General features: G+C 31.1%; 1 protein-coding gene across 3 annotated transcripts in view; it reads right to left on the bottom strand.

Moving 5' to 3' along the window:
* Positions 1-242: 242 nt before the first annotated feature.
* The window catches only part of cyc (basic helix-loop-helix ARNT-like protein cyc), a 58,982-nt gene continuing 36,532 nt past the window's right edge, over positions 243-22,692 (bottom strand). For all 3 annotated transcript variants that reach the window (XM_067265844.1, XM_067265845.1, XM_067265846.1), the window contains 7 exons: positions 17,516-17,759; positions 15,045-15,151; positions 12,171-12,321; positions 9,504-9,704; positions 7,616-7,706; positions 6,198-6,345; positions 243-512 (listed from right to left, as the gene is read on the bottom strand). In XM_067265844.1, the coding sequence (XP_067121945.1) occupies positions 334-512; positions 6,198-6,345; positions 7,616-7,706; positions 9,504-9,704; positions 12,171-12,321; positions 15,045-15,151; positions 17,516-17,759 (1,121 nt within the window). In that variant the 3' untranslated portion in view covers positions 243-333. The remainder of the gene's footprint in view (positions 513-6,197; positions 6,346-7,615; positions 7,707-9,503; positions 9,705-12,170; positions 12,322-15,044; positions 15,152-17,515; positions 17,760-22,692) is intronic.

Here is a 22,692-nt window from a genome sequence, read left to right as displayed (position 1 = left end):
TTTCTGTTCTACTAGTTTAATGAACAACCTGATCTATTCTCCTAATACATTAAGATAATAGATTACATAAATTCTGAATTTCAAAAATACAATTACTTTGTTTATACTTTGCTTTCTACTTGATAAATGTAATTAATTTGGTAAGTATTCTTTTGTATTTGTATATCATATTTAAAAAATCTTACAAATTATTTTATCTAATTTTAAAACAAAATGAGCAAATTAATCATCAATAAAATTTATAAATACTTATATTGTATTATCCAAATTAACTTTTCATGCTTTAAAATTTGTTTTTTGTGTTCTGTATGCAAAATATAAAGATTTGCAAAATTAAGGGAGAGGCCAAGGCAATCCACTAAAATCTACTGGTCCACCAAGTCCGGCATCTGCTTCTAGAAGACTCATGATAACAGCCATTGCAGCTTCGTCGTTTCCTTCGTTACTATTATTCTGATAAGATGCCTGTAACATCTCTCTTCCCATCAAAGTATCCATCAATTCCAAATCAGCTGAAAATAAATAAATATATATTTAAGAATATTTGACACTTAAAAATTTAAGTTTTTTTTAACAAAAGTGTAAAAAATATAAATATTCAAACCACTGCCCAATTTTTAAGTAATAGATACACTTGTCCCACAGCTACCGTAGCTCTAACACTACTAAAGTGATGTAATAAACATTTTTGCCACTTTGAGCGCTGTAGTAACTCTGTAGCAAAAGTTCGTCTTGAGCATAGCTAGTCGGCTGTGAACATTTAAAATTCTTTTAAACAACGAAATTTTCACATTTTTAAAAAGGACAAAAGCAATATCTGAGTTAAAGGACTGATTGTAAATACTATTTTAATTTGATTTTGAACGTTATTCGTAAATGTCGTTAATATTACATAATTCTATAAAGTCTAAAGTCACAAGAGGTGACAGTTAAATTGATTGAATGGTTTGTTTTTGTTCATAATTTATGTTTATTTTGAAATATTTTTGGGAGTTTTCATAATGGGTAACAAAAAGTAGTCAAAAAATTACAGTTAAACATATCTATACATTATTAATATGAGATGTCTTCAAGATTACCAAAAACTCTCAGAGTCAGGAAGAAAAAAGGTTGATGAGAATTATATAAATTTAATTACGAAAACATAAAGAAATGTTAAGCCAAGTGTTAGAATAGATTAAATTATTAAAAAAGACAGAATTTAGGATGGATTTGGAGTTTATCAAGGTTTAACTTTAGGCCCCCATTTTTTTTTTTTATTAACATTAGGTGAATTATTGGAGAAGAAAGGAGTCATGGTGTATGTTATTCATAATTGATACTATATTTATTAATGAGGTAGAGAGTAATTAAAGTTGAATGAGAAAAAGTTAAGATCAGATTAGAGAGAGGGGATTAAAAGTCAATAGATTTAGTTCTTGGACTGTTAGAGGAAGGAGATGGAATTAGACTTCAGGATGAATTACAAAAATTGAAATTTCAACTACAGTGGTGCCTCATATAATGTACTTAATCCGTTCCAGGTGCACGTCCATTAAGTGAAACATCCGTTATATGAAACGCATTTTCCCATAGAAATAAATGTTAAAACATCTAATTCGTTCCACAGCATAAAATAACCGTACTATATCATTAAGAAAAAATGAACATGGGGTGCGTTCTTTTATTCCTCAGCGTAACTCTGCGCGAGCGACATCTGTTTAAAAATTCCTGCAGAACGTGTTCCTAAATTCCGGTGAGAGTGGGCACTGTCGAACAGCAAAAACGGCCGCTTGTAGCAGTAGTTTACGGTGGAAGCAACATGATGTCCTCCATGGCTCAGATAGTTTTGTTTCCGAATCCATTATGTGGTTTTATGAATGAAAATTTAGAAATTGTGAAAGCGCGAGTTAGCACACGCGGTGATGTGTCTTTATGAATTTTTTTCAAATGGTAGCCGGCATTCTAATTTTTTTCGTGGCTATTTTGAATGTTCTTTCAACAAATAATCCATTTTATGGTTAAATTTTACAATTGGGACCCTTCTTTTGTCTTTAAAAGCTCATATTTTAGAATTATAGATTCCTCCATCACGATACTATTGATAGTGCGGGCGCTGCCATCTTTTTTTCTTTCACCGTCATTCCTAAATGCCTACGAACAGCAGCGCGCTCCTGTAGTAGCGGAGACGCAGAGCGACCGCTATTAAAGAACGCACCCATGGAGCAGTCACCAATTATGCCGAAAAGTCCATTGTTCGCAGCCAGTCCATTGCTCGAGTCACGTAACGGCCAAACAGAAAGTCTGTTGTTCGCAGCCAGTCCGTTGCTCGAGTCACGTAACGGTCAAACAGAAAGTCTGTTGTTCGCAGCATCCGTTATACGAGGCACCACTGTATTTAGGATCACATTTACAGGCATATAATAACAAATAGAACAAATGTAGGATGGCAAGAACTCAAACAGTATTATTAGATATTGACAGTGATAGTGATGATATGGAGTCAGAAAGGTATGTAGGTGTTATACATGCAGAGAAAACTCCATGCAGACAGCCTGTTGGTGAGATGCAAACCCATAACCAAATACTAGTGTTCAGTGGTTTTTATCCAGGGATGTAGTCATAAATTAAAAAGTGATAGGGTGCTAACCAGTGCCCCAAGTTTGAATTGCCACTTGGGGCACTGGTTAGCATGGAGTTTATACAAAGCTCCATAATATGGACAAAATGCAATTTTGTGATACAAGATCTGCAAAATGGCTAACATGCATAAAAAATGACCCATACTATGATAAATTTTCCTTTATAATGTGGAAAAGATAACAATTGTGAGTAGAACTTTAGGAATGACTTTTTAGATTTTTGAGACACTGTCCTGAAATAAGTGTACTATAAACTTTATATTCAGCTCTCATTTTGCTCGCAGATTTTATTTTCAGCAGTGAACTGGATGACAGTTGAGCATAGACTAGAAACAGTTAATAACCATATCAGAAGATATTGTAGAAGGAAATCTACCTGAAAAAGTACCTGAATCTACTAGGAACTACTTTAGATTTGAAATTCCTTCGTACAAATCTAATATTGCTCAAAATATTCATTAACTGGCAGCACTCTATAATCTCATTTCAGCACTCATTTGGGATGACAATTGGATTTATTTAGTTTTTAAGCAACAGTTTTAAGCAATTTTTATTATTATATTATATTCCTTTGCATGTTATAAACAGACCTGTAATTGGGGCTTCCTGAAGGTTGATTTAGTAAATAAATAAATAAATAATATTCTTAATCAGCACAAAAACCTGTGGAAAAAGTAATTTTCTCAGTTTTTTGGCCAAGGTACAGTACATAATATAATGTCTGACCTATATGTTCACAAAGTAAAAGGGCTTTGCCCTGCTTAAAAAAAAATACAGGGTGCCACTATATTATACTCTGGCATGACTACAGCTCTGGTTTTATCCATTTAGCCACTAGTAGACTACTGCAGTGGGAAAAGGATTGCAGATAGCATATATTGTAATAATTTTTTGAATCATTTTAAAACATAAAGGACATTACAGTAGACCATCAATTATCTGAAACAATTCGGGACTGGGGTTGTTCGGATAACTGATTATTTACGAAAAAATGTATTAATCACAAAACTGTACTGTATATAATTTGTATCACATGTCTTACAAATACATACCTTACATAATGTAGTACATTAAACTAGGCCTACAGTTTAAGTGGCAGGGAGGGAGATAGTGCTGCAATGCCTCAGCACTAGTAGAAATTTGAATTTGTCAACCAGAACGCTTTTGGTTAACCAATGTTTTGATTGATCAGTATTCAGATAATCGATGCTCTACTGTAATAAGAAACTCTTTACTGGATTTCTAGTTGTTTATCCTCTAGATATGTTTATCTTAAGTATTCCTTAACAGCAAAACTAATATACAAAAGAGTACTACAAAACTAGTGGATGAAATATATTCTTTAAAGTGTGGTACAATAAACAATAAAAATAAATTTTATTTTTTCTAAGTGATAATGTAATCAAACTGAGGATGTACAGTACATGATTGTCTTCAGCATGTTGGGTGAAGCACAGTAGGATGCTCCAAGATGACTTCAATACTGAATTTGTTAAGCTAATGAGTTTGTCAAGGCCCTCAGGACTATTCCCAGCAATCCATATTTGCAGCAATTGCCAATAGATTACCAAGTATTTCAGAATTTGGAGAAATGCAACAGAAGATTGTTCATCAAATTGGAAAGGTAATTTATTACAGCATGGGCAGTGCCCTTTTCCTAAAAAAAAAATTACTACTGGTACACACATACAGTATGATGACTAAAAATAAAGTTCTGTTTCAGGAAATATGTAACAATAAGTAAATTAATAGTTTTACACACTGTTTTCATTTACCATATTTACTCGCTTATAAGATGATCTCGCATATAGGACGAGGTGTGACTTAAAGATTAAAATAAAAATTAGATTTATTAATACAATTCTAATTTTATATCAAATGCACGTAAATGCACACATTGTCCTGAAAAAATTACTGGCATTTTAAACTTTAAGGAAAATTCTTGTAAAATCGACAACCTAATTTGTTCAGGTAAAGCTGGAAATTGGGAACTTTTTTGTCAATTCTTGACAATCAAATCCACTCTCTGTCGATTACACTTATGAGTTTCTCCGAATCCTGATTTCCAAATAATCATCCATTTCACGTGGGAATGGATTAAAACTTATATCAGGCTCCTGTGTGATTTTGGAATTTCTAATTGGAATTTAATTCAAAAGCTTTACTTTTCCTATTGCTATTCAACTTTACTCCTGACAATACATAAGAACGATTGAAACGACCCAGATAAAATACTTTTGTTTTAAATGCCAGAAGGTAAGCATCCGGTAAAAAATGCGAATACACGGTTCACAAATATTATTGCAAAAATGCAAAGAATCCTTTGCTTGCGCGTATAAGACAACCTAGAATTTTGAAGCTGGATAAATGAATAAAATCCTCGTCTTATATGTGAGTAAATACGGTAAGTTACTAGTAATCCTCCATTTGTTTTTACACTTTTCCAGTTGGCCTAAAGCATTTGCTATGGCTGGTAAGAGGCCCAGTTTATTTTGTTCATTTTTATCCAGACTTTTCACCTGAACTTATAGAATTTTTTTACTGAGTAACAGTTGGTACTATGTGTTTCAGCTGAAAAATAGCATTGGTCTTGAGATGTGAATGAAGAGAATGAGAAAGAAGTGGAAGAAAAAAAAGGACGAAGTAACTATCCACAATGAAGCAATATGACTAATAAATAAAGTTTTTCATTTTCTGAAATAAAAGAGCCATTGCTATTAAATCAAGTAATATCTAAAAATAAACATTAAAAATGAATTGCTGTCATATAAATGCCATTATAGCTAGTTGTAATGGACTTGCTATAGCAAGTCCATTATATCAGGTCAGTCCATAAGTTCATGCGTATTTTTATCTACAAAAAAGATTTGTTGTAGGTGTCTATGAACAGTTCCGTGGGATGAATTTAAACGTTCCACAATTTCATCAACTGTTAAAGATGGTTCTGCTTCAACTAGTGCAGAGAGAGCATCATCGTCAAAGTCAACGGGTCTTCCAGTACAAGCCTTATCCTCCACACTAAAATCATTGTTTCTAAATCTTTCAAACCACTTCTGCGCAATCCTTGCAATAATTACTATTTGATTATGTACAGTATTTATTTTTATGGCTGCATTTGTAGCATTCTCACCACTTAAAAATAAAAAGTATAAAACATGTCTTTTGTATTCGTCGGTTACTTCCATTTTAAGGAAAATAAACAACTGAAATGTTGACAATTCTGAACAGTATTATATGAATGAGATCCAATTTAACACTTCAGTGTAAAAATTATCACATTAGACTGACATTTTTAACAGCAAAACAAGATTTTTCTCAAGGTCATAGAAATGCGCATGGACTTATGAACTGACCTGATAACTAGCTATAATAGCTACTCAAAACCAGTCCATTCCAAGCAGTAAGGGCCTTAGTTTAACAAGATATACTAGCTAGCTATTTGAAATATAAGATTGTTTTAATATACTAATAAACTAGTGAAACAATTTTAATTTTTTGCCAAAATTACATATCAAATCATTTTGCACATTTTATTTCATACAAAAATAAATAAATATAAGAAAATAAGTTACATACTATTATCACGAATTCCAGTGGTCTGAGTTGTAGAACTAAAGTCACTAAGATTAGAATGAGGTGAATGATTTGTAGTGCCGTTCAACATAGCTTTCACTTGTGCAGAATTTTCACCTTGATGATTCCTCATTTGTACTTTGGAAGAATCCTAAAATTATAAGCAAGATAATAATTATAAAAGCTTATTGTTTTGAGTTTAGTAAAGAATCAAAATCTTTACTAAATTTTGATTCTTTATTAGTATTATTTCAAATTTTTAATACAAATTTAGTAAAATTATACTATCATTACTATTATTTACTTAAGAAATTTTTTTAAAAAGGAAGAATGCTTTCGAGAGTCAGTTAGCAGATCTTTCTTGTTCTTTACGTTATTTAACAGTTATCATTTTAATAAGCAAAATGTACAACAAAATTGGTACACGAGTGAAGTATCTATAAATGCAAAGCACACTGAATAATGAGTTTATCATTATTATAGAAGGATTATTTATATACACAGGGTGATTGAATAGTCACACATGTTGAAATATTAATTTGTGTAAATTGTGTCAGTTATTTTTATTATGTCTCCCACCAAAAGATGTCACTATAGTGACTTCTGACTATTAAAAGAAACTCTGACTTTTGTGTGAAAGCCATAAAATGAGTTGCAGTATAGCTTTGTTCGTTGAAGAAGTGAAATGGTTTTTTCTTGGAAAAAATGGATTTTCATTGTTGAGTATTATTTCACCAGTCACTTTCATGCACATGTTTCAGAAGAGTTTCATTAGAAATATCCAGGTTCTGCAGTTCTTGTGAGAATTCTTTGGCAACTGTCTGATTTCTAAAGGATTGTGGCCCCTACAATGACCAGATTTTGTCACCCTCAGTTTTTCTTTGGGGATATCTCAAAGAAGCCATGTATAAAAATAATCCACACATAATAGATGAACTAAATAGGAATATTATAATAGTAATTGTCAGCTTCAGTTTCCAGGTGCTTCACAAGGTGGCATCAAACCTGATAAAAAGAGCTTGTGTCTGCAGTTGTGAACGAGAAGACAATTTCAAACATACGTTGTAATAGTCCGATTTCGTTTTGCTTTTCTTAAAGATCAGATTATAAACTTTGTTTTTACTACCTTCCATAGTTTCATACTTTAACCTCACAAAATAAAAATTGATTCCTAACATATGCACATGACTTTTTGATCACCCCGTATTATGTTTACATTTAAGTAAAGACATACACTTGAACATTGCAAGTATTTTATGAAAAGTCAATACCTTATATCTTTTGAAAATATTAAAACAAATTTTTATTGAAGTAAAAAACTATTGCTATTGATAAATAACAAATTAAGAAAAATCATTAAACATTTATTTATCTTAATTATTAATTACAAAAATTATTTAAAAGCTTTTAAATGAATATACCTCTGCTGAACTTGAAACATTTTGAACTTTGGTTAATCCAATATTTTCTAACATAGAAACATCATTACTGCTTGTTGAAGAATCTCTTCCTCTGTAGAAATTGATATAAATACAAAAAAAATTGAATATATGAACTAATTCTTCCACATTATTATTATATGATATATACATAAATAAATGTTAAATGCTTTTATTAATATATTAAAATAAAAATTATGTAAGAAATATTTTATGTAATCAATATAGTACTTAAAACTGATTATGTATATCTGAAAACTAGTGTATATAGTTCTATAGATTTGTGTATACTGTACAAAAGAAGTTGGTTATATTTTTCCATGATATAAATAAATAACGACTAACCCGTTACAAAGCTATACATCCACAAGAGCCGAATTATCGGGCTAGAGTTGGCTATAATAAATAAATAATTAATAAGACAATTTGGCACTAGAGCTTGGCGTTAGGTGCCGTCTCTTACTAAACTTAATAATTATAATTAAATTAAATAAATAATTTTAATAATTTGGAACTGGAGGAAAAGAAATCGGCCCAAAGCGGGACTCGAACCCGCAACTTCTGCTATCCGTGCAGACACGTTACCAGTTACGCTACCCGGACCTTCAGTCTGATCGCCTCCTCCAGTATATATAAGCTAACATGACGACCATCGACGGTCATTACAATGCCGGCTGGGGACACATCAAGTGCCCACATCCTCCCAAGGCACTCAACCGGCCATCGCAACCCCGGCAAGGCGTATAAATATAAATAAATAACGACTAACCTGTTACAAAGCTATACATCCACAAGAGCCGAATTATCAGACTAGAGTTGGCTATAATAAATAAATAATTAATAAGACAATTTGTCATGTTAGCTTATATATACTGGAGGAGGCGATCGGACTGAAGGTCTGGGTAGCGTAACTGGTAACGTGTCTGCACGGATAGCAGAAGTTGCGGGTTCGAGTCCCGCTTCGGGCCGATTTCTTTTCCTCCAGTTCCAAATTATTAAAATTATTTATTTAATTTAATTATAATTATTAAGTTTAGTAAGAGATGGCACCTAACGCCAAGCTCTAGTGCCAAATTGTCTTATTAATTATTTATTTATTATAGCCAACTCTAGCCCGATAATTCGGCTCTTGTGAATGTATAATTTTCCATGATAAATAGGATGATATAATTTTTATCATCTTAAGATGTTTTATATTAATACTTAGAAAACTATTCAGAATATAGATAAAACTCTTGGGTTAATGTTACCTATGGTTCCAAAATGGCGTCTCCTCTGATTCCAGCAAATAGAAGAAAGGAAACAGTGGGGATGCACGTTCTAACCTAACCTATTCTAATAAATTACCATAATTATTACCAACAAAATTATTAGAATAGGTTAGGTTAGGTTAGAACATGCGTCCCCACTGTTTCCTTTCTTCTATTTGCTGGAATCAGAGGAGACGCCATTTTGGAACCATAGGTAACATTAACCAACTCTTGATCTTGAAACTCGACTTCATTCTAATTGTCTGGTAGTAATCAATCCTTCAACAAGTCACTCTTGAAAGTTTAATTTTATTCTTAATTGATTAGTTACTATATGGAATTACCATTCCTTTGTTTAAAATTGTATGATATTATAATTGATGCTTTAACAGTGAAATTGATAAGAAAAATTATTTTTTATTCAGTATCAAATTCCATCTGTGTCATGTCTCTAAGCAAGTTTTTTTGTTGTGTGGAATAAATTATTATACGTGTATAATGTCTTGAAAAATAATATTTTGATACTTTTACCAAATACTATTAATTTTATTTTAAAATTAAAAAAAATAAATTAGATTTTATATTTCTAAACTTAAAAGATAGTATTTTGAAATAATTACTTTTGTAATTCAGTTTCATCTGCAATTTGTTTCCCTATTTTAACTGCTCCTATTCTGCTTCCTGAAAATCTTTGAATATTATCTCCACTTGATACTCCTGACGGCAATGATGATAAGATAGCATCAAAACTATTAGAATTACTACTTAACATATCTTCAAAAGAAGTATTGGAACTTTCCACCACTCCAAAGTTGGGAGCCCTTAAATAAATTTATTTAAATTTTATATAAGATTTATTAGATGTATATATAATTTTAAATTGATTTTGATTATAATAATTCAATACATATTTGTTAACCTTATAATACTTTACAATGAATGGCATAGCAATGAATGATCTGAAGTCCAGAAGAAAACACTACAAACAGAAATTCAATGTATGCTACACTTTGAATAATGATACATTGCTTTAACTCCAACTATAATTTTTTGTTATGTATAAAAGAAATAACATTGTCACAATGCTGGGCTGCAATTTTTTATCACAATGCACTCAAGTTTATTAGTGTCTTGCCTCCTGTACATCATTCTTTTCCTGTTAGATGACTGGCATGACTTCATTGTTATCTAACTTCATTTAGGAGATAATTTTTGAATTACAATAATGTGACTTCCAAAGTGGAAGTTCATGTATAGTTAATTGGGGCCTCCTGCTTCTTTCCATATCTGGTCTTGACCTTCCTCTATCTAACACTGTTCTCAAGATTAAGGAAGGACAGACAGGAAGACAATAATAGGAATTTATAGATCTTCAATTTTTTCAACTTGCAGCCCAATATCTTTTTCAAATGATTCTCAAAGATTTATTACACTTCTAAACAGTTTTGGATATTGAAGCTTTGACCTGAAATTGGTGAATAATTTTAAATTTAATATTTAACTTATGAAAACATCAAACATTTTAAAATTTACCTTTTTGTGTAAAACAAATGAAACTATAAAATTTTAAAATACAATTATAAACATATTAATAAACTCTTCAAATCTGTTACTAGTATAAACAATAATACAAGCTTCCAGCTTTCTTGTAATGATTTAGACTTAAAGAAGCTTGTTAATAGATGCAAGAAGGACACTGAATAACATTTACTCTGGTCTAAGTTTTTTTGGTAATTTGGTGTATTAAAATCTCTTATGATAAAATTAACAGTGTTTAAAATTATTAGAATTTAAATTTTTAAAAGAATTTTTAAAATTTTATAAACTCTTCTATTTAGTTTAAGTTCTGTATGCTGTGTTAAAAGTTAAGAAAGAATGTATAATGATACATTGCTTTAACTGAAAACTGTGTTTAATAAACGAACAAAAACATAAAGAACAGCAAAATAGCACAAGCCTTCTGTGCTATTGAACATGGCAAAATGCGGCAAACAATGCGCAGGAAGATCTTATGTATGCCTCCTGGCAGTCGAGAAGCTCATGGTATGAAATTCACACTCCTTATGCTGTTCTTAGAATATCTAATGTGAACTAGTTTGCAGTTTAAAATTTACAAGTTTAAAACAAAAATCTTTGTAAAGTAATTCTAAAAGCACAAGAATGTAAAAGTTTACATATATGAGGCAGAATCAACAGAAAACTGGAAAAGTGTCATTAAAATTTGGAAGGGTTGAGCAATAACATAGTAATTTTGATACATTAAAATTCCATGACAGAGGAAACAGTAACTGTGATTGACAATACTGTTAACTCACAAGAACATAAGATAACAGACCAATAAAATGGCAGTGCTTTCCAACAGTACATGAAAAGAAGTGTAGTTGTGTAGTGTTGTCCTGTTTTTGACAAAATCTGATCAACATCCATTGGCACATGCAGATATAGTAAGGAGACAATTGCACGAGCTGTACCCAGAGATATGAATAGAGTTCCAAGATTCAAAAACAGCCCAGTTCTGTGGAAGATTCTCCATAGATAAGACTGCAGTTAATGCTACTTTAGCAATTTTGCTATATTAAAAGAATGTAAGGAGGAACCAACCAGAGACGCACTAGCATACCACAGTCAAGAGTTACAAGCATCTATTCTGTTTTGAGGGCCTATGCAAATTGCAATGGAGGATATGAATGATAACTATATATAGTGCTGCTGCAAAGCAGAGATTTCTGTCAGCTGGACATTTGTCCAATAACATGAGAAGGGGGTCAGGATGACATTTCGAAAACTGTTTGAATAGAGAAATGCTCATGAAACTATTCTGTTCCAGGACTACAAAGAGTGGTTTTTGTCTTATTTTATATTTGTTCTTTTTTATGTTAATCAATTTTATTTAGCTGGCTTCAGTAGTTAATAAATTAGCTTTGTGTTCCTGAGCAGATCTATAGAATAGAATATTTTTTTTGAATAAATTAAATTAGCCCCATATCTTATTATATCATATCAGAGAATCTAAAAAAGCATTTTATAACCACTAACTGCAATAAATTGACTAATACAAGCTTATAATTTGATATTTTCTACAAATTCAATTTAAATCTTCATGTAGCAAATGCCTGATTCTAGCCAAATAATATCTACTGTGTAATTGTCTGTGGAAATAAAGTACTAAACTTAAGTTATTTCTTTTGCTCTTAGATTCATTTATTGTCAATTTATACCTGTTCAAAATAATTAAGAACTAATAAATAACAATTAAAAATACCAAATGATTGTGAAGTGCAACTTACGGAACCATAGTATTGATGGCTACAATGCATTCAAATTCTTTGGTCCATGGATTTTGAAATACTTTCCATTTTGTCTGAAGACATACAAATGATCCTTCTTTAGTACGAAACTGATAAACCTGAGTAGTAATTTGATCATTGGATTGAAGAACTACAAGAAAAAAATCATAAAATTTCTATTATAAATTATATTTTAATTTAAAACTTGTATTATAATATAATAAATTGTGAACGTTCTGATTTAAATTAGAATGTATAAGATAATTTCTTATTGAATATTGACACTAGTAGTTATCTAAAATATGATACTAATTCCATTTATCTTAATATTTTATTAAACAAATTCTACATTATCATAAGATATTTACCCTGATTATATACTAGGATTACAACATTATTTTTTTTTTAAGATATATTAAATAAATATAAAATATCTTAAAACTGAAATAAACTCATGAAATCCATAATTGTCTGTGACAATCACTCATCATGTTGTATATTAATTGTGTTTGGTTATAGACTGTTTTGTTTGTGTATTCTAGAATGTTCTGTTGATGTCCTTTCATGTCTTTCTCTTTTGTCTTTCTTGAATAAGTTGCCTAGAGGGGCAATAAGCATAGAGGTAGGAGGAGGGAGGTAGAGGTAAGTGGAGGGAGGAGGTAGATATATAATGTGTGGATGGGAGGACAGGCCCTCTTACTTTCTGGGGTGAAAATGTGGAAGGACGATAGTAGTGACCAGCAACTACAACTTGAAGAGAAGGAAGATTGACATTGTACAGCTGCCATTCCTATGCAAGACTGATGAAGATGACGTAGCCACAACCCTCCATATGAGGATGTAGAGGTACTTCGCCTGTGATAATTCTCCCATTTCCTTCCTTCTTTCTGTCTAACATAATTTGTAAATTAAGTTTAAGGAATCATGAATTCCAACAATATAACATTGTTGTGATTAAATTAATAATTGTTTGTAATAAAAATCAAAAAGAACAATCATGTAGAATAACTGTTGATGTACACCTGTATGGAGTTCTGATTGCCTATTTTAACCCAGAGTAGAAAATAAAATCTTACGTGTCAAAGAAGAAAATATACAGTGGAACACTTTACACATTTCACATGTTGATTGATTACACATTATTTTACGTTTGTCCCAAAACCTTCTTGTATCTTTCAATAGTAAAATATTTCATTCATGTGTCTAAATTCATTATAAGTCTGATAAAGATAATATTCTTTGTAATACTATTGTAATTGTAATATTCTTTTAGAAAATGTACTTAGAAGATACAGAACATTCTTTGTTCTGTTTTCATATCCCTTTTAACATTTCTGGAATTATATGGCATATATACCCAACCAAGTGCATTGTCTCTAAAAGAGAGAGAAGAATTATTATTAAGAGATTATTGGCTAATGGGAATGAAGTGATCACAAAATAAGTAAACTTTAGATGTTTTTAGTTTCGTATAATAGCAAGAATCCATAAACAAAGAATATTTCTTATCAAAACAAGGTTCTTTCAGAAATTATTTTAACATACACTCTTAATTTTCTTAATGGTTCTTTTAAAATATATAAAAAAAAGAATTTTGAATAAGGCAATATAACACTTATTGCCAGTAACATTTCATTCTTGAATAGGCAAAAACCATTTTGTAATTTATTGTCGTTTATCAGATAGGTTATATGAATCAAGTCTACTGGATCACTAACTAAATATTTAAAAATATATATTCTATAAACAGTATTACTGCTTTTATAATAAAAATATGAAATAATATTCATAAGGATAAACATTAAAATATTCATTAAAAACTTTAATACTATGAGTTTTTTGTGAAGCCTGAGCAATACTTGAGCTCGTGTATTAAAAAAATCATAAAAATGTCAAATCGAGGGATCAAGCTTTGATTCTAATGCTCGTAGAAATTGGAAGAAAACCTTAAATAAAATTGGGAAATATTAAAATTATTAATCGAGAGAAAAGTGTTTTTAAATAACCTTAAAAGGAGATGCAGCTCTGATATTATGTATCAGACTTATAAGAATTCGAAACAATTAAATACGAGCAAGAGTTTCAAGGTGCTATTAATTTCCCTTGATCGGATTAAAACACAGTGTCAAATTTAAACCTTTAGTAGCTCAAAATGGTCGGTCACCTGCCTAGATACAGGAAACCGACCAATCAGGAGCTGGAGATCCAGGGAAGAGAAATCTTATAAAAACCTGGACCTCAAGGGCAAAGCAGACTTTTCTCTGCCTCCCCTTTGTGAAGACTTCTCCAAGAATTCTAGACTTCTTCCAGCTTCAAACCGAAAATTAGTATCTGGACTTTCCCCTGCTGTTATCAACCTGTTCCAGACATCAGGCTTCTTTCATTTCATCCAAGGACTTCTGACTATCCTAGAAACTCCAACCAACCGCCCCGGGGCCAACACTTCACCGTCCAGCAGTGCCATCGGAACAAGACATGCTAGATTGTAAGACTTAATATAAATAAACGTGTTGGTTTGTCACTGTAGCTATTTGCCTCACTTTCCTGCACCCCACATACAATAAGTCCTGACATTTGATATCACATTTTCATAAACAATACAATTTCTGCCATCTTCTGGAGCATTTTGCTTAAAGTTTGATTACACACCTTTTCGTTCCAATGTACTGAAAATGATTTATTGAAATGTCTCAAAATAAAGCAGTCTTATTGGATGGTGTCTTGGTGGATTAGTTGAGGGTGCTCTGACTCTCAATTAATCATCATCCAACGAGACTGCTTTATTTGGAGATATTGATATTGCAGTAATTGATATTCAGAAGTCACAGCATATTACGTATTAGAGAAATTTATGTAATAATTTTATATCCTTACCTAATCTATGACTTTCAGCTAAATGTGCAATGTCATCTTGATGATAATTTTCATAACAGGATGTTCCAATTAATTCTTGTGGTAAATATCCTAAAATTAATGTTGCTCTATAGTTAGAAAAAAATTATTTTTGTCAATATTTCTTATGAAAATATTCTAAACTTACTTTGTATTAATATAAATGATAATGGTATATTTTTTTAAAAAATTCTAAAATGTAGTATATCTGTTAAATTAAGGTCAATTTAAAGTCAATGTTAAATTCATTTCATTGTCTAAAATCATAAAAAAGTGCTAAATGGTCATTTATTTATAGCCTTATACAAATGTTAAGAAATGAGTAAACACACTTATTAAATTATTAACTAATTATAGATTTAGTGTCAAAGTTGATAGTAATGTTTGGTTTCCAATTGATGTCATAAACTCCACTAAAATTAGTTTCAATGTAACTAGAATTTACCTGTGATCGATTGCTGTTTTGGCTCATTTTGATACTTCATTCTGTGCTGAAGTATGGATGTTTAAACAGGTTGAGACACTGGAAACCATTTTTAAGCATGGAATGATTTGTATCATATAATACATTCAGGGGCACTAGCAGAGGGAGCAAACAGGACACTTGCCCCCTCTGGAATCAAGTAAAACATTCCACAAATTATAATCGTAAAAGTAGTCGAGATACGTTGTGGCCGTCAGCCATATTGTTTTCTTGTATATTTTTGTTTAATTCATAAGTTGTAAATACATATATATATTTTTTCTATCTTCCTTCTTCCTTCATTCTATTCTCTTATTTCCGTTCCTTTCTCCTTTGTCTAAACAACCTGACCGTTATTGCTGGAGGGCAGGATTACCCCTCCTAAGTAAGAACAAAAGAAGGCGAGGACGCCCTGAAGGCTAAGTGGTGAACAAGGGACACTTTTCTACTGGACCTCAAAAAGGACGGAAGTGTGAGCCAGCAATCGACCAGGAACGGGAAAAGTCGAAAGAAGGCTACAGGACCGTCGAGGCCAAGGGAAAATAGACACAAAACCGAGGGAATCAAAAGACATCGAGGGCAGACAGCCGAACAAGAAAAAAGAGAGAAAAACGACTGCCATTGCGAAAATACACTCCAGCGAAAACACCGATCATCGTAGACCCGGGTACCTTCCATCTAATTCTATCTACTTTTGTTCTTTCCTAAATCTATCTGTTTCCCCTTTCCTTTTTAGTTTTAAGGTAGATATAAGTTTAGTTTTAAGTCGGGTGTAAAAAGTTTGTGTTACGAGCGCAGGTGTGATTCTTTGTACGTGGCGACCCCTTCCTCAGTGAAGTAATTCCAGTTGGGATCATTTGTAAATTAGAAAAGGAAAGAACCGTGTTCCGGAAGGGAAATAAAAAGACTTTTAATTGTGTATCAGTTTCTGTGTTCATACTTGTAACGTGCATTCACGGGTTTACAAGCCCTTCTCAACGAACAACCACAACGTAATCTTATATCCTACACTTTTATGCAATACTGTATTCTATAATATAGTTTTGAAAAAATTAAATAATTAAATAAAAATTTATTGGTGTAATTATTTGTCTCCAAGCTTTGAAGCTTTGCCCCCTGAAAAATTTTATGCAGATGCAGATGAATAAAGAATTTTTCCAACTGTTTTAAGAGTCTAGGATTCAAACATCTGTGTGTAGTTTTTTAGCAATTCAGCTTTGTTTTTACTGTTTTATGCATATTGTTGATTGAACTGAACTAAATATAATGGAATTATGTTTATGTTTCATATGCAGAAATTTGAGTACTTTATTCACAAGAAATGATCATCTTTATATTTAATTATATTATTTAAACATCATATTTACACAGATTTTTGAAAGATTTAAATTTAACATTATTAAATTAATAAATATAACATTTACAATAGTTTTAACCCAATTAATTCAAAGGTTTTGAGAATTTGGAAAATGAGATTTCTGCAGCTATGCAAAATTGTTCGTTTGTGGGACTTTAAAAGAATGCGTCGACAGTTCAAATTTAAAACATTTGAATTTTGCATGCTCAGAGTGATAATTCTCATGTAAACTGAAATTGCAAAAATGCGTATCCATCATTTGAAAAAATTAGCATGTGCAATCATGAAAACAACCTACAAAGTTGATAATGCACTTATTTATTCTTGAAAATGTTCAAATCTGCAAAATATGCAGTAAAAATCATAAATGCATATAAAATATATGTTTCTAACATGTTTATACGCTTCCACGATTTCAAATATCCAGTGCAGTGAATTACACCATATTTATGATCTAATTAAAAATTACAGGACTACCTTAATTTAATCTACTTTGCATTAAATCACAATTTATTATGTTGAGGTTTCAACATCATAGCATTTAAGGAAAAAAGCATGCAAATGCATACAAATCCAATCCTTAGTTATCACTAAATGGAAATTAAAAGTTTAAGAATGAAAAATGTCATATACCTCTGATCAACAAATAAGAATTTTCCATCAGCAGCATGCCTTGAAATAAATTCTGTAGGGCATACTTCTAAACCGGGTCTACTTGGACTAAGATGAATTAATCCTTGTTGTGCACGCCCAACAGCAACTAAGCAACTAAGATTACAACTTTCATTATCTCCTTCTCCATCTTCTTCTAGGCTAAGCTTAATAGGTGTCCATGATTTCAAATATCCAGTGCAGTGAATTACACAATATTTACGATCTAATTAAAAATTTTATATCATGCAAAAACATTAAGTCAGAAAAATTAAAATGATATTTAATTTATATTTTTTAATAAAAATTCAATTTCTTATTTCATTTATTATGATTAAATATTTTGAAATTTCATATGTTTGTTTCTAAAAACTTTGGATTCCAATCTTTGATTCATTCTGTCAACTCAGCATATATTTTATTTGTTTTATGATCAAGAAATATGATTAATAAAACATAAGATATTTAATAAATAACCATTCAGGTTTTCATAATCAAAAATTATCTATTAAATAGCACATTCTAAATTGATATTAATTCTTAGTGCAAAAAATTTTTTGTCTTAATTATAAGGCAACAATCTCAGGTTTTCAGAGAATAAATTAAAAATTATGCTATTAAATATATTTATTTTTGATTTAAAGTAGTTTTTAGTTCCTAGTGGTTGGACAGGGCAGAAGTGAAGACATTTTTGTATCTTCCGTATTTTTTATATTTTTATATTTATTTTTATCTCTTATATGATGTGGAGATTGATTAGGAAAATGCTAATATATTATTCTCTTGTAATATTTAAAGTAATATTTAGAACAGGGATCCCCACCATTTTAGGCTCATGTCACCATTGTGAAGATTAGAAACTTGGGTCATTCTTGTTAGAATTTTTCTAATCATTGTATTTCACATTTTGTATTTTTAATTCAGAGTGGAATTTATCATAGAAATATAAATAATAAAAAAGAAGGATTAAAATACATAAACACAGTTATAGAATAGTTTTGGAAATCAATAAACTAGCATATTAGACAACCACAATGTGACATCAGAAAAAATTTATTTTATTTTTAATATCAGACTTGCAATTAATGCTTAGAGTAGGAAAGTTTGATATCAAATGTAATGGTTGACAATGGATGACAATACATATCCTCAAGACTTAACAGTCTATTTCTTGCTTTGGATTTTATTGCTATCATAGCTGAGAAGGCTTGCTCGCACAATTAGGAAGTTGAGTGTGTGTATATACAGTGGTGATATTCAAAATAGCTAACAAAGGGTTCGCTAGCAGAAAATTTTTCCCTGGCAATCACCGACAAACGAAATGGAAGTTTTGTCTAGAAATAAATACAATACCTTTTCTTGTGATATATCTAATAATCAGTGGCGTATTTGGAACATAATGAGCCCTGGGCGAAGACCAGGTAACAATAGTACATTAGTGCTGTCGACCTTTTCTTTTTTCTTTTTTTTTTCTTAGGCAGAGAAATTTTTCACCCCAAATGGCACTGCTGATAATAGACAGACGTCATCATCTCTCGAAATACAATATCCTTTTTATTTCACTGTCCATAGCCCGACACGTGTTCCACAGCCATCTTGTATTATCTCGCATGCGTGAGACTGTGGGATCTCTCTTATGACTGAATCTAGTTTCAAGAACTCTCTTGAATCAATTGCGATTAAACCTCGTTTCGATCGAGATTGAAACAGTCAAGAGAGATTGCACCAAGACATAGTTCCCGACCTTGCTCACAATCTAGATTGAAATGCTCGGTGCGAACGGGGTATAAGGCTCTAGTTTAGTAGTATTACAGAGTATAATACGAGTTTTTTTTTAATATATTTAAAAAAAAAAAACAAAACCACTGAGAAATGTTACGTGTGTTTAACAAGGTTCGGAAAAACTGAAAATTTTAACAACGGGTTCGGCCGAACCTGTGCGACTGAATATCACCACTGTGTATATATATATATATATATATAAATGGACGTGTTTGTGCCTATATTTCACTCTGCAGCCAAAACTACACATCGCACATGAATAGTGTTTGTGTGTGGTAGTAGCCCCAAGTCTCCCATCATGCACTATGGTGGTTACGTCTCGATAGCTATAAGAGTGTGGGAGATATGGGGGTTGAAAGTGGTTGACTTCGAAAATGTGTGACGCTTCAATGAGAATGTTCCAGTCTTTTCTAGAAAGTTCCAGAACCTAGAGGTGAAATTCGGTACACATCATGAAAACGCACACTAAGAAGGGATTTTTCGAAATTCCTCCTGCAGGGGGGAGAGGGAGAGCATTAAGTCTTAACCTGAAGAACGGCTTTTATTATACTATTTTAGAAGTGATTTTTTTGTTTTTAATTATGTTGCCTTCATTGAGTACTTAGGGGGTATTAAATTGATAACATTTCAGACATTGTTATAAATATTTTTTATATATTTTGATTTTTTAACCAAATGTTCAAACTGTTTTAAATTCAAATTTCTTTTTTCATATTGGTTCGATTATAGAACGATTGTAAACATTCCAGAAAATTTATCAAATTAAAAACAGTTTATTTGATTCTCAGCAATTCTCACTTTTCTCAGCAGTAGGTGTTAAATAATAATTGCTATGGTTGTTGAAATATTGAATGTAAATAGGGTTTGCTTGCAAAATCTGCACAAGCAAACCCACAGGTAACAGCTAGTATATATATATATATATATATGTTACAGTCAAAACCCATTTTTAGTTAGAACGTGTTTTAACTAGTTGAAACTAGTTTATACTGGATGTCTTTGTTAAAGCCCGTTTTGTCTAGTTAAAACTAGTTTTAACTCGAATTCATTTTTGACTAGCAGTAAATTCTAGTTTTAACTAGACAAAATGGGTTTTGTCTAATTAATTTACTACTGTACATGTTTTGATTTTAGATAAAACTAGTTTTAACTTTTAACATTAGTTAAAACTAATTTTAGCTACATAAATATGTGTGGGGGAAATAAATAAAGTTATGTATAGTGAATCGGGGGAAGATGCCTAAAATTTTGCTTATGAAGGAAATTATAACAATAATTTGAGTTTTGGAGGCCTCTAACAAGAATATCATATTCTTGAGCATGTTTTTCAAATAAAACTTTGAGGTATATGAAAAATAATTGTATATTGTGTTTGCAATGACGACTTTTTTACTGTCTGGCATTTTAGGCATCTCATCCCAAGTATCCGGGTGAGATGCCAAATGCCTTTAGGGTAAGATAACAAATATAATTCCATAAAATTAATTTTCGAATATCTTAACCAAATTTAATTTATTGCATATGTAGTACAAAATACTTAATAGTAAGTATAACAGCGCAGTATAAGTATTGTTATGTTTCCGCCCGTTCTAACATGCTCTATAGCTAGCTGAAAGCTCTTTTCAGTCCTAAAACCTTTTTGAGAAGTCCTTATATAATTTCTATGCATATCCTGCAATAAAATGAGAAAACAAAAATTTATTAAAAATAGGCATATTGGAATTCAATTAACAAAAAATAGGCATGTTACTCCAAGAAAAATGTGGCACCTTTCCCATTTGTTGGGGTAAGATGCCTAGTGGAGTCACATGTTCTAGCGTGTCCGATCGGGATTGACAGTAGCTCACACAATGGAAACTTTAGAACCTTAAATACATCACACAATAATTGTTTTTTGCAATTTTTAATAAATTCTATTTTAACTTTTAGTTTTAAAATGATTCTAGAAACATTTCAAACAAAAACTTTGTTCTTATCTTGCTTTTATTCTTCTCAGATGTAGAAAATGAGGTAACGGTAGCCAACTACAGCTTTCCGCACTCAATATTGGCCCAACGATTCATCATACAAACACATGACAATATCTGACGTCACCGTTTGAAAATATCAAAAAGTAGGCATCTTCCCTTGCTTACCATCTTACCCCGAATCACTTTATATGTTGCAGTCAAAACCAGTTTTTAGTTAGAATGCGTTTTAACTAGTTGAAACTAGTTTATGCTGGATGTCTTTGTTATAACTAGAATTTACTGTTAGTAAAACTAGTTTTAACTAGACAAAACGGGTTTTAACAAAGCCACAACCTTTTGTCAGCAAAATATTTTAATTACAGATAATAATCAATCAATCAATCAACATTTATTTGCCATGGCTTTCGCCTTTGCAAAGGGGATTACAGAGTCATAATGACATTAATAATTACAGACATTGTTATATATAATTACAAAAAATATAAATGATATAACTTAATTAGTATTATGTTAACATATTTAGTGAATAACAGAAAAATTTATAAACTTTAAATAACATATTGGAACTTAGATTATCATCGTATATACAAAACATATCAAAATCGGTTGTCAAAACAGTGTCCTTTAAATGCTCGGTAAGTTCACAAGATACAAATAAGTGATTCTTGATGCTTTCACAGATTCTATTGCATAGTGGACAATTAGAATGAGCCGATATGTTCATTCTACGCCCATTTAATACAATAGTATAATCATTAAGTCGTAATTGTATTATTAGAGATTTAATATTATAATTTAGATTTGATAATAGATAATATTGAGGTGTCCATGGGGATGCTAAAGAAGTTTCAAAAAGACTACGCTTTTGCTCAATATAATGAATATCTTGGGCCCAATATTTATCTTTTAATGACTGAAATATTTCAGCTAGAAATAGTCTTTTATCAAAAATTTGAGTATAATAATCAGCAGAATAACCTAGATCAAATAATAAACGTTGAACTGAAGAAGGCCAAGTTACAACCGAAGAGTTTCTACCTATTAAATTCAATTTGTTATAAACCAACTTTCTAGGATCATAATCTGGTAACTCTAAAATTTTCATCCAATATCTGAAAATGGCCATTGTTAAACGTATAGCCATCGGCGGACGGCCCAATTCAAATCTTAAAACAGGTCCAGGCACCGAACGATTAATATGAAACGTCAATCTAATAAACCTCAGTTGAGTCTTCTCTAGTTTATCGATAAGAGATGATCCCCAAATAGGGAACATAAATCCTAAACTTGAGCGTATCAAGGAGTCAAACAATCGGAAGTATGACTTAATGGAAGACTGTTTCATTCTAACCATAAGCTTTATTAAATTGGAAAGCTGAAGTTTATATTTCAAAAACAATTTTTCTA

This window comes from Centruroides vittatus, unplaced genomic scaffold, assembly GCF_030686945.1.
Source record: "Centruroides vittatus isolate TY-2023 unplaced genomic scaffold, ASM3068694v2 contig_250, whole genome shotgun sequence".
NCBI lineage: Eukaryota > Metazoa > Arthropoda > Arachnida > Scorpiones > Buthidae > Centruroides > Centruroides vittatus.
Note: the sequence above shows the minus strand (reverse complement) of the source record. Positions and strands in the feature narration are given on the sequence as shown.